The sequence below is a fragment of the Morone saxatilis genome, unplaced genomic scaffold, assembly GCF_004916995.1.
Source record: "Morone saxatilis isolate NCDOM2014 unplaced genomic scaffold, NCSU_SB_2.0 Contig17, whole genome shotgun sequence".
NCBI classification, from domain to species: domain Eukaryota; kingdom Metazoa; phylum Chordata; class Actinopteri; family Moronidae; genus Morone; species Morone saxatilis.
The window spans coordinates 28,614,207-28,629,340 of NW_023339729.1; the positions used below are offsets into that span (position 1 = coordinate 28,614,207).

General features: G+C 39.3%; 2 protein-coding genes across 4 annotated transcripts in view; both read left to right on the forward strand.

Moving 5' to 3' along the window:
- Positions 1–14,637, forward strand: part of lpar2b (lysophosphatidic acid receptor 2b) — a 17,867-nt gene extending 3,230 nt beyond the window's left edge. The window contains exons 1-5 of one of the 2 annotated variants that reach the window (XM_035660425.1): positions 891–1,031; positions 3,285–3,766; positions 4,969–5,463; positions 8,034–8,293; positions 11,969–14,637. In XM_035660425.1, coding sequence (XP_035516318.1) covers positions 3,511–3,766; positions 4,969–5,463; positions 8,034–8,293; positions 11,969–12,073 — 1,116 coding nt within the window. In that variant the 5' untranslated portion in view covers positions 891–1,031; positions 3,285–3,510 and the 3' untranslated portion in view covers positions 12,074–14,637. Of the gene's footprint in view, positions 1–890; positions 1,032–3,284; positions 3,767–4,968; positions 5,464–8,033; positions 8,294–11,968 lie in introns of those variants that run through there. The other variant, XM_035660424.1, reaches the window with a different exon arrangement.
- The window catches only part of LOC118327159 (bifunctional apoptosis regulator-like), a 337,943-nt gene that overhangs the window by 53,581 nt on the left and 269,228 nt on the right, over positions 1–15,134 (forward strand). The gene's annotated exons all lie outside the window — the stretch shown is intronic.

Below are 15,134 nucleotides of genomic sequence, written 5' to 3' on the forward strand. Positions count from 1 at the left end.
ACGCAACAAAATAAACAATAGAGAGAACTATGACATTTTTAGTTGCCAATTAAGTTAAGCTAATCTATAAATCGCTGCAGCTCTCAAATGAGGTAGATTAAGCTTCCTGTGTGTTTCCCATGAGATTATCTTGCATGTTTCTTAAGATTTGCAGCATGAAAAAGTGCAAAGCTAAGCATGCTTTTAAGTTTTTTGTCAGCGTAAATTTGTGAGTTATCTTCTTAAACACAAGACTGTGATAGTAGCGAAGACAATTGAAAAGCTTAACTAAAAGAGTTCAAAGAGTTCATATGGTTTGTCCTGACGTAGATAGGAAACCGAGCACCTGTGTGTGTGTGTGTGTCAAGGCTCTGCGGTGAAAGATTAACTTTAGTTTTTGTAGTGTTTGGTTGACATCTCATGTCTCAAAGGCTACAAGAGAGAACACTTTCAGTTCAAAAAGTGTCTCACTTCCTGTCACACCACACAAATGAGAACTTATGAGAATTGTTTGCCCAAACCTTTGCACACACACCACAACCCCTTATTACTATGTTCCTGTACTCTAAAGAGTTATTCTTGCTTTGACTTTAAGGTCCTTTCACATGCTACACTTTTTAAAAAAATCCTTCAACTGTTTTAGGTTGCTTGCTTGAATCAAACCCTTTTCCTTACGTCTCATCCATCGTTTCATTCTGAAGCCTCTTAAGTTCTCACTCTCTCCACATTTTTCTGTTTTTGATTTGGCATCTGTGTCTCTCTGTCCACACACCCTTGGTAGGATAGTAGGTCACTGAGGCTCCCTTTCTGTGTGTGTGTGTGTGTTGTGCATGTTTGGATTGAGATTGAGTTACATAGCTGGATTGTGTAATTGTGAGGTGTGTCTCTGCTGTAGGGAGCTGCTCTGCTGTTTCCATTGTTGAGAGAGTTGAACTTGGAGCCGGCGGTGCAGTGCGCGTCGTAGTCCTGCGCAGGGTTTCATAGGAAAATGAAGAACGTGTGAGGGAGTTTTGTTGACTCAAAACGCTACATGCGGCCCATACAGGTTTACGGTAAATAGAGGATTTAAGCCCATTGTTGTTGGCCGCACTACGAATGCATGTCTTAAAGTGAACGCTAAGCCTGAGCTGTGGTTGGTTTTAATTACAGCATCGCAGTCATAAAGCGTCCAGTGTTCCTGTCATAACTTGTCAGCCTGTAAAGATAGCTGCTCTTTGAGCTCAGTAGTAATAGAATAATGTTGATTGCTGCTGCTAATGTAGACTTTCTGTCAGCTTTGTAAGGAAGATCCATTTTTGCTTTTTGTATTAAAACATAATGGTGGGTTATGACAACAGTCAAATCAGTAAAAGTCATCTGTGGCAGGCTATATTATTTGTTTGAGTCTAGCTGGTTTCACATTGTTTTTTGTGTGTGTGTTTACCCCTTGAGATACATAATACACTGTTGTGGGGTTACAAAAGTTCACACAGGCAATAAAAGCCCAAAAAATATACTTAAAAAAAAAAAAAAATGTTCACACAGTTCAATCTTGGAACAGATGATGCATCATCTTTTCAGCACCAACTTACTGACCATGAACTTAAAAAAAAAAAATCTGCTTCATTGTATGTTTTCACATTTATTTCAATTTCTGCTGGAATAAAAATGTACCTTTTCTGTGTTGATTGTTTACCGATAAAACTGTGCAAATGTACTGAGAAGGCTGCTTTCTTGAACAAATAACTTTATTAAAGAATATTTAAGTTAAATATTCTTTTATATTTTTATATTTTAAGTTAAATATTCTTTAACATGTTAAATAATTAAACATGTCAACCACTTCTAGTTGACAGTGCTGTGAGCTGCTTTTTCTCACGTACTCCGTGCGGCTGGCCACAGTGTTAAAAATAGCAGTGGATAAACTTTGCAGTGACACCAATATATGATTACGAGCATTGTTTAATACTAGTATATTGTTATATATATGACGATCAGTCCCAATACGCTTGCGGTCGACCAGACAGATATATATTGGCCGATACATATCTGTCGGGCTCTAAAGAAGTCACAATTTCTAAAGGCCAACATGATGTCATTAAATATTTTCTCTGAGTCTAAAACCCAAAGATATTCAGTGTCATGCAATGTAAGACAATGGAAATCTGCAAGTTGTTACATTGGAGGAGCTGGAACCAGAGAATGTGTGGCATTCTTTGCTTACAAATGAAGACTTCCTAAATAAGTGCAGATTTATTTTCTGTTGTGCGAACAGTAGCATGGTCTAAAGACTGTGGCTGTCGCATGCTGTAAAGCACTTTGAGGCAAATATGTGAGATTGGGCTACAAGTGAAAGTGATTTCACGTGTTTGAATTTTAAATAAAAGGAGATAGCTCTAATCCTGAATAATATTGTGATGATGATTTCAACCACAAAGCGCAGCCATATGGTTTATGTAGTCTATGTTAATTAACTTCTCTTCTAGACCTCTGAACTTAAAACCTGTGGGCTGATTAGCTGGTTTTTGGATCGTTGTTGGGTGTTGTTGCCATTATCCATTTAAATGCATAAGATTCATATATGAATAAAAAATTGCCACACGCATACATAGGGCTGTGTGATATGACCAAAATATCATATCCTTAATAACGATATAATACATCACTGATATACATCATGCTGTAAGTTCAATGACAATAGTTGATATAAATGACCTACATAGAAAATTCTTATTACATTTTAAATTTATATACTTAACAACACGAGAAGGTACTTGATTATTTTTCTCACCTACTTTGTTACCATGTTCTGGTTTTTTGCGACTATTTGAAAACAAGCTGCTTGGAAGACACAGAGAGAAGAAACAAAGCATGAGCCAAGTGGCTGTATGTAGTAGATGTATGTTGACTTATGTATGTTGTATGTATAGTATGTATGTAATGTATGTATGTATATTATGTATGTAGCTATGTATGCTATTATGTGATTACTGCGTTATGTATGTAGTGTATGATATGTATTAATGATATGTACTGTATGTATGTATGTATGTGAAAGAAAGCCAGATTGAGCAGATTAAAGTGGTTTGTGAGTAAACGCTGGTGTTAACACTTGCTTTGCAATGCATCCCTGCCTCATCAACAACCCCCCAAACCTCATATTTTCTCACATAGACAAAAGATATTTTTTAACTCCGAAAGAGCGTGACTTGTCACAACAAAATGAACCACAGAGCAAAATATGCCCTATGTACACATTTAGGTTGGTAAGAGATTGTTAATGTTGGTAGTTCAGTAAATTTGGTATATATTTCATTTTTCCACAGATTGAAGACCAGTGGATCCCAAACCGCCGTACAGTGAAGGCCTCAGACTTCAAACTGGATCCCTCCAGTCCTCACCTATCCAGCTGATGGCAGGCAGATCTCCAGCCCACCAGGAAGTCTGAATGACGCCCTAGACCATCTCCTTTGCTTACTTTCTGCATCTCCGCTCTCCTCTCCGTCCTCTTCTACTCTTGTCTGATCCCACAAATCAACCAGATATCTCACCATGGATACGCTGACTGAAGACAGAGAGGGATGCTACTTAAACCGCAGTGTCAATTTTTTCTATGAGAAGAGTGGCAAGAACATTAGCAGTCACTGGCGCACGCGTGACTATGTGATTGTCACTCTGGGCATGACGGTCTGCTTCATCGTCATCTTTTCCAACCTGTTGGTCATAGGCGCCATTTTAAAAAACAGACGCTTTCACTATCCCATCTACTACCTGTTGGGTAACCTGGCTTTGGCAGACCTCTTCTCAGGTACAATTGATTTACTTCATGTGCACTACATATTATATTAATAACAAATGTGTCCATCTTCACTTCTATCGTTAATACTGTTACAAAGATTTATTGTTTTATTTGTTTATGTTTTGAGGGGATTGGAATTTTTTTGCCATTTAACCACAGTGATGCAAACATGGATGTTTTTGTGTCTCTCCCTATCCTAGCTTAGATATTTGTTGCGTAAGGTGCAACACACTCGCACTGTGTCATGTAGTGTCGCATCTGGGGAACAAATGTGATAGAAGTGTTGCTTTTATGGAGAGTTGATGAGTGTAGATGCTGGTAAGTAGCGCAGTGGTGGTGTATCCCACTGGGTCAATGATGCTGGTAAATCTGCAGTGACACATGGCGCCAATGTGCATTCCTACATAAAAAAAACAATGGCTGTGGGTGTTTTGACACTTTTGACTTGAGGCCCTTAACAGGTCATGACCTTCTTCTCTATTAATTATGGAAACGCACTTATAATTCTGGAAAATAATCTATGTTGACCCGGAAAACTTAAATTGTATTTTAGCCCATCACTCAAATCTGCACCTCAGATCGCCTACATATGTATATGTCTGAAACTCAACTGTTAATCTGTTAATCTGCTAATCTGCGTGGTTTGACAGCTCAACATGGGTTTACCAGAAGTGGAACCAACTTGCAGCAGCTTTTTGACATCGAGTCTTTTGAAATTTTCTGTGAAATATAACTACCAATTAACTGAATTAACTTAACATTCTGTGTAAATTGAACTGTTGTGGGCTGTGGCCTAACTAATGTTACAGTTGGAGGAAAACTGTAGTCAATTTACTGGAAGTGTATTTAGTGAGAACAGCCAAGTGTGCCGCAAAAGTGAGATACTATACAATACTCGTTGTGAGCAAGTGCTGTCCTGTAATGTCAAGAAAAATGACTTCTTAAAATGAGAGTTCCCACTCGTTTTAAGAAGTAATTTTTTTGTTGAACTGATGCCAAATATCTGGGAGCTTTATTTATCATACCCTCATATTGCATGCAAAGACATTAAGCACACGTTAAGGAGTTTGTCCCAGTCTTGATAGGAAGGAAAATAATCTTAAACACAAACAACTCCTTGAAGACAACATAATATATAATAATGTGAATTATCCCGTAGCTCTTTTTAATAACATTTCTATGTAATTAAACCCTCACTCTCCTCTTCCCAGGTATCGCCTACCTCCACTTGATGTTTCATACTGGTCCCTGGACCATTAAGCTCTCTAAGTACCAGTGGTTTGTGCGACAGGGGCTGATTGACACCAGCCTGACCGCTTCAGTCCTCAACCTCCTGGCTGTGGCAGTGGAGCGCCACCAAACCATCTTCAACATGCAGCTGCACAGTAAAATGAGCACCCGGCGTGTTTTTGTTATCATTGTATTCATCTGGCTGGTGGCTATAATCATGGGCCTGGTTCCCACCATGGGCTGGCACTGCCTGTGCGACCTGGATCACTGCTCCACCATGGCGCCGATGTACAGCCGCAGCTACCTGGTGTTCTGGGCCGTTCTCAACCTGCTAACCTTCTCTATCATGCTGGCTGTCTACACCCGGATCTTTCTCTATGTGCGGCACAAGAGCAAGCAGATGTCGCAGCACACCTCCCAGATGAGACACAGAGAGACAGTGTTTGCCCTGATGAAGACCGTCTCCATGATCCTGGGTGAGGAAGCACACATGCTGTTTATACACATTAAGTTCTGGGCAATAAACAAAAAACTTACTGAAACCTACATTATGAATCTCTCACTGACCTAACTGAATGTCGGTATGTTTGGTAAAGTCATTTCTTTAAATTCTGACCATAATCTAATATAAGTACAAACAGCTGAGCAGGTGCTTGTGTCCTTTATGAGGATTCATTCATAAGTGAGAAAATAGAGTCAGCGTTGCTCCACTTGCAGTTTCAAGCCGTCTTTAACCATAAATTCCCAGCATAACTAAGAGGAAGTGACACAAATGTTGGTGAAACTGTACTTGGAAGGAGAGCTTGTTCAGAGAAACATTACTTTTATTGGCATACACATACATAGATACACAACACTGAAGGAAATAAAAGTAAAGGCTTTCAGGGAAATAACAGCAATAATAACAGCAGTGTGTAATAACGCAATACATATGCAAAAATGTCATGAAGATTGGGATGAAAAGTACCTTTATTTGTATTATTGAGCATTAGAGTTCATTATTGACCTTGGAAACTGTAATTTGAATTGATTGTCATCATTAGTGGGTAGATATAATGTATAATATAACTTCTTTTGATGGTGCTGAAAAATGTGAAACAGCCTATTTTACTTAGATTTTTATATTACATTTCAAACCATATCGTATAGTGAACATCATTTATTTTTTATGTATTTTAACTTTTTTCATTTATTTGTTTTTGGTATAAACTCTAACTTTAGGTGAATCTGGTGCATATTCAGCTGCATTTCCTCCCCATTTATCTTATTGCTTTCTATTAATGAGAAAACCAAAGCATCCCACACACTTGTCCTCACTTGTCCAAAACAGTGTTTTAGTCCTTCACTTATCAGGTAAAATCTATTAAGTCAAGATTGTTCACCTGTTAGTAAGACTTTTTGGTATGCAAGGCAGCTCACCTCAAGAGGACTTTGTTTACTGTAAACTATGGTGGTCCTTGGTCTTCTTGCAGCAGGAAACACAACAACTTCTTGTTTAAGGTCATAAAATTCAGCGATCTGCTCCTTTTGTAAATAACTGTTTATAAAAAGTGATGGTATATCTAGTAAATGTTTGTGATTAGATAAGCAATAATTCAACTTAAAGATAGAATCTGTTTTTTCAGAACTGTGTGTTTAATCAGATATTTACGCTGAGACCACTATCAACCAAACTGATTTCCAGCAGCGCTCCAGCCACTTCAAGAAAGAAAGGCACAGACAAAACACAGAAATATTATATATATCTGCTGCGAAATAACCTTACATTTTATGTGAAGTAGTGAAGCCGAATGTTTTTTTTTAGGGCTTTAATTGTACAGACACACACACACACACACATACATATATATATATATATATATAGACATTACTGACTTTGCTCACTGTGAGAGAGATACAGGCAAGAGCTACGCTTCAAGGAAATGCTCATCTCAATTTCCAAAGAATAGCGGCTTCTTAACGTGTTGTTGCACTGAGGGTTGGCATGCAGGCGCCTCTCTTAGCCTGTCTGTACTTGATAAACCAGACCTTACACCTCCCCACACACATTCACTCCTTCCCTCCTTTTCCCGCCGAGTCCTCCTTGTTTTTTTTTCTTTTTGCTGAACTGGCTGTGCTCCCTCGCTCCCTCTGCCCTATTTCCCAGCCTCCCCTTCTCCGGCACTTGCATTTTGAGCTTTCGATGAAATTCCTCAACGTTTTTAAAATGTTACTCATCTCTCTGCCCGTCGCTCGGCAGCCAGGATTCAGCACCTATGGCATGTGAGGAGGGCGAGGAAAAGCCTGAGCATGTCCTGACAGGGAGCTGCATAGTTTAGTTACTGTGACAGAAAACAGCTTCACTCCAGCCCATATGACACAACTGAGAGTGTGTGGGGTGTGCACTTCTGAGCTTGTGAAGACCAACTAGAGTTTTTGACTTTGAGAATGAGGACATTTTTGTAAAGCGGGGACATTTTGGGTGTTCCCCATGTCTTCAAATTGCTATTTAGATTTGAGGCTAAGCATGTAGTTCTGACAGTTAAGGTTATGGTCAGGGGCTGAGGAATGCATTGCACATTGTGTGTGTGTTTGTGTGTGTGTTACCACATCGTTTTCTCATTTCCGCCTGTAGCTTGTACGTGTGCATATATTAGTGCTGAATGTGCTTCGAATGTGTGCACATAATGAATTCCTGAGCTGCCTAATCGAGTATTATGATAATGAAATCTGATCATACAGACTAAACCCAGTCCACATGCTGACATTTTATGTATCTGTGTGTGTGTGTGTGTGTGCGTGCGTTCGTGTGTGTGTGCATTGTCTAGAGAGGAATTTACAGTACATTCCCTTTCTCCCTTAGCTACCCTCTACTTCTTCACATTCTTTACAACTGTCTGTTCATTTTCTTTCCTCTTAGCAACTCCTTTTTTATCTGTGACTTTCCTTGTTGATTTCCAATGTTATTACAAGCCTTCTTATGACCTTATGTACCCTTGATCTCTTCCTCTCTCTCCCTTCCCTTCCCTCCCTCCCCACCCCTGCCCCCTCAATCCTCCACCGACAGGTTGTTTTGTGATCTGCTGGACGCCCGGCCTGGTGTTGCTGCTGCTCGACGGTCTGGGCTGTAACAGCTGTAAGGTGCTGCTATTCGAGAAGTACTGCCTGGTGCTGGCAGAGTGCAACTCCTTCGTCAATCCCATCATCTACTCCTTCAGGGACAAAGACATGAGGAGGACCTTCAAGGAGATCCTGTGCTGCCTGTGCCGGCGGGGCAGCAGCAAAAAGGGCAACTCTGAAGTCCACTTTAACACCATGGAGCATGAGGTACTGTCTGAGAGCAACGGAGCCGACGACAGCAATCACAAATCAAACAACCACTCGCTCTAAGGAGATAAAGCCCTGAAACCACACTGAGACACACTACATAGAGTACGACCATGACAGCCATTATTCAAGCAGTCTCACAGATATGTAATGACAAACAGATAACTAGGCCAACATGACAACTGAAGGTTACATTTGAGTGCTGCTTTTTCTTTTTGTTTTTACTTTTCTCTCCAATCGTGGTTGAAGATTTAAAATTAGTGTAAAAACATCCAGCAGCTAGATGTAAATGTAAAAGAAAATTTCAACAACCACTCTGCATCTTTTTCTTTTTAAACTTCACCAAAATCAGTTAATGCATGTGTAAAGAGCGTGCATACTCAGAAGCTCATTTATTGTACGTTGCAGTGGTCCGAAACAGTAAAATTGTGGGAACATAAAATCAAGTTTTTCAAAGGTTTTAAACACCCTCAGTACTTAAATCTGAAAATTGTTAAAAAACAAACAAAAATGATGAGCCTTGCATATCAAAAAGGATTGCACTTGATAGTCATTACCATATTCTATTGCAAAGACATCCATTGATGGCAGCTTTGTCAAAATAGATTCATCATTAGATGCAAATGTGGTGATTTATTGTTTGAAAGTGATTGTGTGTGTGCGTGTATACTGTAGTCATGTGTAGCAAAACTGTCATTACAGTTAAACCTTTTGTTTGTTGCTGCAAATATAAACAAATGTGCTTCTGCTTTTTAGGTGCTCTGTGTGTGTACATTATTTCCAAGACTAATACTTCATATAAAACCTCTAACTATTAACTCAATTATCCTGCAGTATCACTGTGTTGACTGGTGAAAGAGAATATGTAACTGCTAATGTTGCAGAGCTTCAGCCTTAGCTTATGAACATGTTGAGCTCTGTGCTGCCTGAAAAATTCTCAATAGAATTTCTATTGCAAAATGTGATCTACTGTACATGAATTGGAGACATACTGTACATGAATTAGTGGTGAAAAATAAAACGCATTCAACACAGTGAACCCTCAACTTTCACAGGAAAATAACAACCTTGAAGTGTATTGGTGTTTTACTGTGGTTAACGTGACAGCTCATCTTGTTGTGATACTATCTCAGAAGTTAGCAGTTTTTATCTGTGCATTTCCTTTTTTCAGTTCCTGTGTCACTCTTTAAACGTCAAAAGTGCCAACTGCGTAGTGCCGTCCTCTTGCATGTGGCAACTTCCATATGAAACAGCATAATTTGTATGCACGTTAACTAAGGAAGAACAAAAAATCTGCACACTCAGCCAGAATTCTCTTTCAGTTTCTGTGTTCAGCAAAGATGAATTTATGTAGCTTTGAATAAAAACGATGGCGCCCTTGTGACTCGTGTGTATAGGAAGAATTGGCTCCTACTTCAGCCTTTATGGTGCCTTTAATGTGTACCACAGGGGTTGGTTAATAACACAACACTGCATGATGCGGTCAGTGGAGTTTGGCTGCCGGCAGAGAGGAGAAGTGGTTGAGGAAGAAGCAAGATAGAGACTTGTGGCTGGTCAGTGACAAAAAAAAGATATCTTGTTCAGCAGCCCAAAAAGGAAAGATAGTGCTGCAGTTGTGTTCTTTATTTATTGTTGATTCTTGTTTCTGTTGATTACCCGTTCAGCCTATAGACTGTCAGATAATAGTAAAAAAAATGGCTGTTATAATTTCCCGAAGCCTTATTGAGTTTTGTCAGTCCCAAAGATAATAAATACCAATGAAACACCTTATTTCGTCCCACGTGCTGCAAGACTTACCCATTAAATATTGTTCATGTTGAAGCTGAATGACTATTACACACAGTAGAACTCATAACATCCGTGCCTTTTACTCATCTGTGCTGAACATAGAAACTGAAAGAATGGACATAAGTTTTCTGATAAGTGCAAACTCTTTTTGTGTATTCTGGACTTAAGTTAGTGGCACTCCAAAGTTCTTTATGTCACTGGTTGAGCATGAGAGTTTTTCCTCCACCTTCAAATGTATTGCATCATATTTGTGTCTCACTTCTGGGAACAGGATGGGACATTTGCAAAAGGATCTATTTTGAGCAATTTATGCTCAATAAATGTTTTGCATGTTGCCCGTCGTCCACGTAGGTGCTCAGTAACCTCTCACACAGTGCTGCTCATTTGCCCTTGATTGTGTCCTTGCTCACAGTGTCCTAATGTTTGCCTGCAAACTTGCTAAACATGACAGTGTTATGTTGTGCAACAATTTCAGCCAGTCAGAGAATTGGTCTCCGAGCAGGCTGTTTTGTCTTCCATCAGATCTCTAGTATTAGTATCGGCCACTTTAATAATTGATCTGCGTGCAGATCATCTCTGCATGGGCACAAAATATGTCCCATCATGCTTTCAGAATTATGACACAGTTGTAATTCGGTACATATGTACATTCATCCAACCAGGATGTCAAAGTTTCCATGAGGCAAACTTGTGCAAAACATCAGTGACCTTAATCATACCCCCTTAAGAGCTCATAAAACGAGGCCTTAATGGCCGCACTGCCTCTTACTGTAAACAGAATTCTTTGTTGGAATTACCCTGTTGTGTTATGCAATCCTTACTGAGCAGAACATTTCTATGTTCTCCATGCTGTCTGCTAATGTGTGTGTGTGTTAGATCATGTGCTCGTGCTGTACACTCTTAAACCAGTCCAGATGTGTACTTGTGGTTGGAGTGGGTAATGTTCCTCGCCACATTTCCTCTGACTTGTTACTCTGGCATGTGCGTCTGTTTGGAGATGTGCATTCTGTCATTCCCTCTCGCACGCACACACACACGCACACGCAGCCTGTTATTGCTGCTAGCAGGAAGTGCAGTGATGTGTGTGTGTGTGGCGTTGTGTGTGGCGTGTGCGTGTACACTGATTCACAGATAGGTTGTTTTACATATATGACATTAGGATTAGAAAGGAGGCAGGAGACGGATGGTTGGGACAAATTTTCATTTGCTCTCTCCGTGATAGTAAAATATGCAGTGACTCACACAATTAAGAGGAAGCTGGACATTTGCGAATAATTACATAATAATAATCATTGACTCTTAAGTACTCATAAAGGGAATACCATTACAAGAAGCTATTAAAGGCATAACAGTATATTTAAACTATATTCTTTGTCTTCAGATTTCAGATGAATCCACTTGTTGATACTCATTTTCATATTATTATAGGCTAACTGTTTGTATTGTTTTCACAGTTCAGAAACATTTTCATATTTAGGGTCTATTTTTGTACAAACGTTACAACTAATATGAATAAATGCATAAACTGCCATACATCTGTGATTTGTTTGGTCATGTCTGTCGTGCCTGCTTTGTCTGCTTTTCGGCATGATTGCTTCTTTATGATAACCAATGAATGAACTTTACGTTTGGAATCCTGTTAGCCTATGTGGAAACACTCTCTCAGGGATAAACATGTTTTTTCTGTGTCTTTTTCTCTCTGCTTGGTTAGCTCTTTTTGCTAGTTTGGACATGACTAACCCGTTTTCTCTTCTTTCTTTTTCACTTCCTGTTACTTTCTGCTGCACCTAATCTCCTTTCCTTCTTTCTTTCCCCACTCTCCTGATTCTTTACCTCATTTCAACTCTCACCTCATATTCTTATCTGTCTCTCCACCTCTGTCTTTAGAACTATAAGTCTCGTACTGCCGAGCTGATGGAGAGGAGCAACGGGACGCCTCTCATCCGTGGGGGCACAGAAGACATCCCTGACTCTTCAGAAAAGTGGAATTAACTCAAACAACCATAAACATTCAACACACTCAAAACATGCAGACACACACTTGACTCTGAATTCTACAGTTCTGTGTATACAAACAGTAAGACCCGTCCTTCTCCAACCAGCAGACTGTAGCGTCGGGCTCAAAAACTGCAGACAGCGCCTGCTCTGTTTGTGTCTGTTAAAGCTTAGTTGGTCATCGGGCAAAGAAGAATTGATTAACTTAAAATATCCGTTGGCCAGCATGATAGCGGACGTGTCTTGTAATTAAAATGGAGTGGCTCATTTGTGCTTTATCATCGACCTTTAGCAGACATGGGGACGCAAACCCTCCATTACTGGCCCATTTAAACAACATGGGGGGGTGGGACAGGACACTGGAGAGCTCATTTCCTGTTAGGACATAAATGAACCGCCAGTTTTCCCTAAACAGATGGTAGTGGTGGTAGAAGCAGCACTGACAGCCACTGAACAACTGGAACAAGCTGGCGGTGCACGGAAGAAATGACTGAAAGTGTGTGGACGGTCGCATAGCAGAAATATGTTCTCTGTTGAGTTATATAAGTTGTAATTTCTGCCACAAATGGCTGTAGTAATATCCTCATGATGGATTAATGTGTATGTGCAGTCTGATACAACAGACTTTATGATCATTTTGGAGGATGTAGTTTGTGGTCTTGTTGAACTGTATTGCATTATACAGAAAGGTGCTTGGTATTTAGCTTACATTTAACTTAAATGGCGTGCGTATAAAGCAGTACAACACCAACGACTACGTCCTCCAGAATGGTCATACAGTTGAATCAACACGTCTCTAAAATAGTTCAAACAAAAACTGAACATTATAAACTTCTTTGAAGAAGGATTTATTTCAGGGCTGTTGTGTTAGACCGCATTAGTTTTAGTCAGATGTACCTAACAAACTGGCAACTGAGTTTATATAGAATCACTGGATATCTGGTGTTACCAGGGTTCACTCACAGGAGTTGCAGTCAAAGTCCACTGAAGCTCATGGAGGACTCCAGTATCACTCCATGCTGGGCTTTATAAAGGGTTATAAATTGTAACTGATGGATTCCTTTACGGTTAATAAGCAATTTACCAATGTTTTAGTAAATGTAGACAGAGGCCAATGTTAACAGCAACGCTTCCAGGTTGTGAAAAATATGGAACTTGCTCTGTGCTTTAACAAGCTCTTAAATTCATGTAGGAATACCCCTCGTATTGGGCCACTTGCAAAGCTGCAGAGCATCCAGACCGAAATGTATTCATTAACAGCTTTATATCTACAGCTGCTGCTGTTTAAGCCCTGATCAGTTGCTGTCTTAGCCTCCTGTTTTCATAAGTATGTCTTTGATTTTGAGTTACATTGGGTGTATACCCCCTTATACCCACTTTTTTTATCACCACTTCGCACAACTTATTTATCATAGTTTTAGTATTAGAATTGGCATGAGTGGTATTGTTTTTTTTGTTTTCTGAAGACCTGGAGGATTATTGCACCAAAAGAACGCTTTATCAGGAATTTACTGCGTGTGTAACTAAACATGACAGTTTACTATTAAGATATAAACTTAATGACCCTTTATTGGCTCGCTTTTTAATTAACTATTTAAAGATCTAACTAAAGAGACAGCAAATAAAGAGAATAAACACCAACCAAATGGATTCTTCCCAACCTGGCAACTTAGTTATTCTTATTAATGGCTTATTGATGATGATGAAGATGATTTATTAACATTAATAAAGCCTTTGTTAGAATTTATAACCCTGCTTTAAAGCATTCCGGCACCTCTCTTCATTTGTTTGGCAACAAATCAGAATCATCTTCTGGGGTTTGTGATTCTGATTAGATTGTTACATAATTTTAGATGTAGGATATTTATAGATTTAACCCCAATATTTAAAGTATACAATAAGATAATTTTTGCCTTATGCTTCATAGAGTGGAAGAGACACCAATCTTCTGGTGTGCATGTTACGATGCACATTTTATTTCTATATTTTACCTTTTATTGTAAATATCAAAGGGAACTGACCGATTTGTGCTAAAAGCTGTTTCTGCCTCAAACTTTTATTTTTTATATTTCTTTGGGTTGTTTTTTGTTGTCACTGTATGCTGCTAACACTGTGCATCATGTAAACTGTCTTTGTGCTGGAATGATGCACAATATTCATTTGTAAATTGTTTGTGATATAACATTTTATTTATGATCACATTGAAATTGTAGATATTATGTACAGTATTTAGTACACAGATTTGCCATCAGAGGCAGCTGCAACAAAAAAAAAACACCATAAAGGGAAATCAAGCTTTTGTTTATTAGGGTAATATCCAGAAATGTTAAATTAAAATGTTTAACCTTTTTGTTAAGCATTGCTGAGTGAACAGAGCGTGTGAGTGAGTGATTATGAAGGTTTAGGGTAATTATATTGCAGCTGATGAGTAAGGCTGATATTTTTCTAGGAAAGAACCATTTTGACCGTAACACTTTGTTTTGGTTTCCTGTGTGTAATTTTCAACCATGATAATCTGCCCTCAGTAACTGACAGTGACGTCATTAAAAACTTTTAATACACGTTTTCTTTATTTTTCAGTCCTCAATTTATTCCTTTCTGTATTCTCTCTCAGGGTCTTGAGAGTTTCCTTTTCATCTGCTCTACTTTCCCCAGCTCTCCTCCCTCCTTCTCCTTCCTTCCTGGAGAAGCAGTCTGTATGGACCCCTTCCTTATATTACCAAGAGAGAGTCTTTTCAGTGATATCGGCTCTTTCTTGTCTGTTGGCAGTGAGAATCTCTTCTGGGAATGCTTCTCCCTCTTCAGGTTGTCCAACTTCAGTTTATCCAGGGACAGGACGCTCTTCTTCTTGCGTTTCTTACTAGGTAGCGCCCTCCTCAGCTTACTCCAGGTTTTGTCCATTGGCGACTTCTTCTTCTTCTTCTGCCAGAAAAAGGTTGTTTTAGAGGAGGAGCCACCCATAGCCAGTTGACCTGCAGGAGGAAGAACACTGTGATCAACGTGAATACAAAGATTGTTCTGGAGGCCAGCGAGGAAAGAGGATCCATTTAATCATTTA